At 44.5% G+C, this 830-nt stretch overlaps 1 protein-coding gene across 1 annotated transcript in view; it reads right to left on the minus strand.

Annotated features, from left to right (window-relative positions):
• Positions 1-242: 242 nt before the first annotated feature.
• Positions 243-830, minus strand: part of adam22 (ADAM metallopeptidase domain 22) — a gene marked incomplete at both ends in the record, with an annotated part of 44,697 nt that continues 44,109 nt past the window's right edge. The window contains 1 exon segment of the mRNA XM_014033053.1: positions 243-411. Coding sequence (XP_013888507.1) covers positions 243-411 — 169 coding nt within the window.

The following is an 830-nucleotide window of genomic DNA, read 5'->3' on the forward strand; positions in this document are numbered from 1 at the left end:
GTGGGATGTTTCTGACTTGTGTAGCAGGACAACAACAACAACAACAACAACACCAACAACAACAACAGAACACTTTGACAGCAGCTTATTAAAGCAGTTCTCAGAATATTTAGGTTAAAATCTGAAATAATCTGGTCAGAAGTAAAATCCCAGTAATCCTGTAATAAGCTGTGACAGATAAGAACTGTGTATGTTTACAAGCTAACACTGAAGAGCTCAGCTGGTGTAACGTGGCTGCGTACCCCCTGTCCGGAGCACACGGTCTTGTCGGTGGTCCCGGGGCAGGTGCTGAAGTTGAACTGTTGGACTGGGAGACACTTGTGGTTGAAGCAGATGCTGTCTGTTCCACAGGCCGTCCCGTCCTCCACGTATCCCAGGTCAGTGTCTCCATCGATCAGCACGTGGCCACCACTGGACAGGAAGCAGGACAAAGTCAGGAAATCAGGTTAAAACATCTGTTTAAAACCTGAATCTTTCCTCTTCATAACAGCTGTCTGCTGAGGAGAACCTCATCCAGAACCTTTGTCTCCTCCAGCTTTGACTGCTGGAACGTCCTGTTACTGGTGTTACTGGTGTGTTACTGGTGTGTTACAGGTCTTATTTATCTCCAGTAAACATCTGAAGCACCTTCAGTAAATTCAACCAGGAGTTTATGAAGAGTTCATGAGTCACAACATGTTACAGACGTTCTCCAGAAGCTTCTCTGGGTTCTGATGAGCTCCAGAGTTCAACACAAGCTTGTTCTCATGACCTTTAAAGGAGACATATCATGCTACATGCACTTTTTTTTGCATTTTTAAACTATTTTTTGTGCAGTTATAGTGTCTAGG

This window comes from Austrofundulus limnaeus, unplaced genomic scaffold, assembly GCF_001266775.1.
Source record: "Austrofundulus limnaeus strain Quisiro unplaced genomic scaffold, Austrofundulus_limnaeus-1.0 Scaffold1611, whole genome shotgun sequence".
NCBI classification, from domain to species: Eukaryota; Metazoa; Chordata; class Actinopteri; order Cyprinodontiformes; family Rivulidae; genus Austrofundulus; species Austrofundulus limnaeus.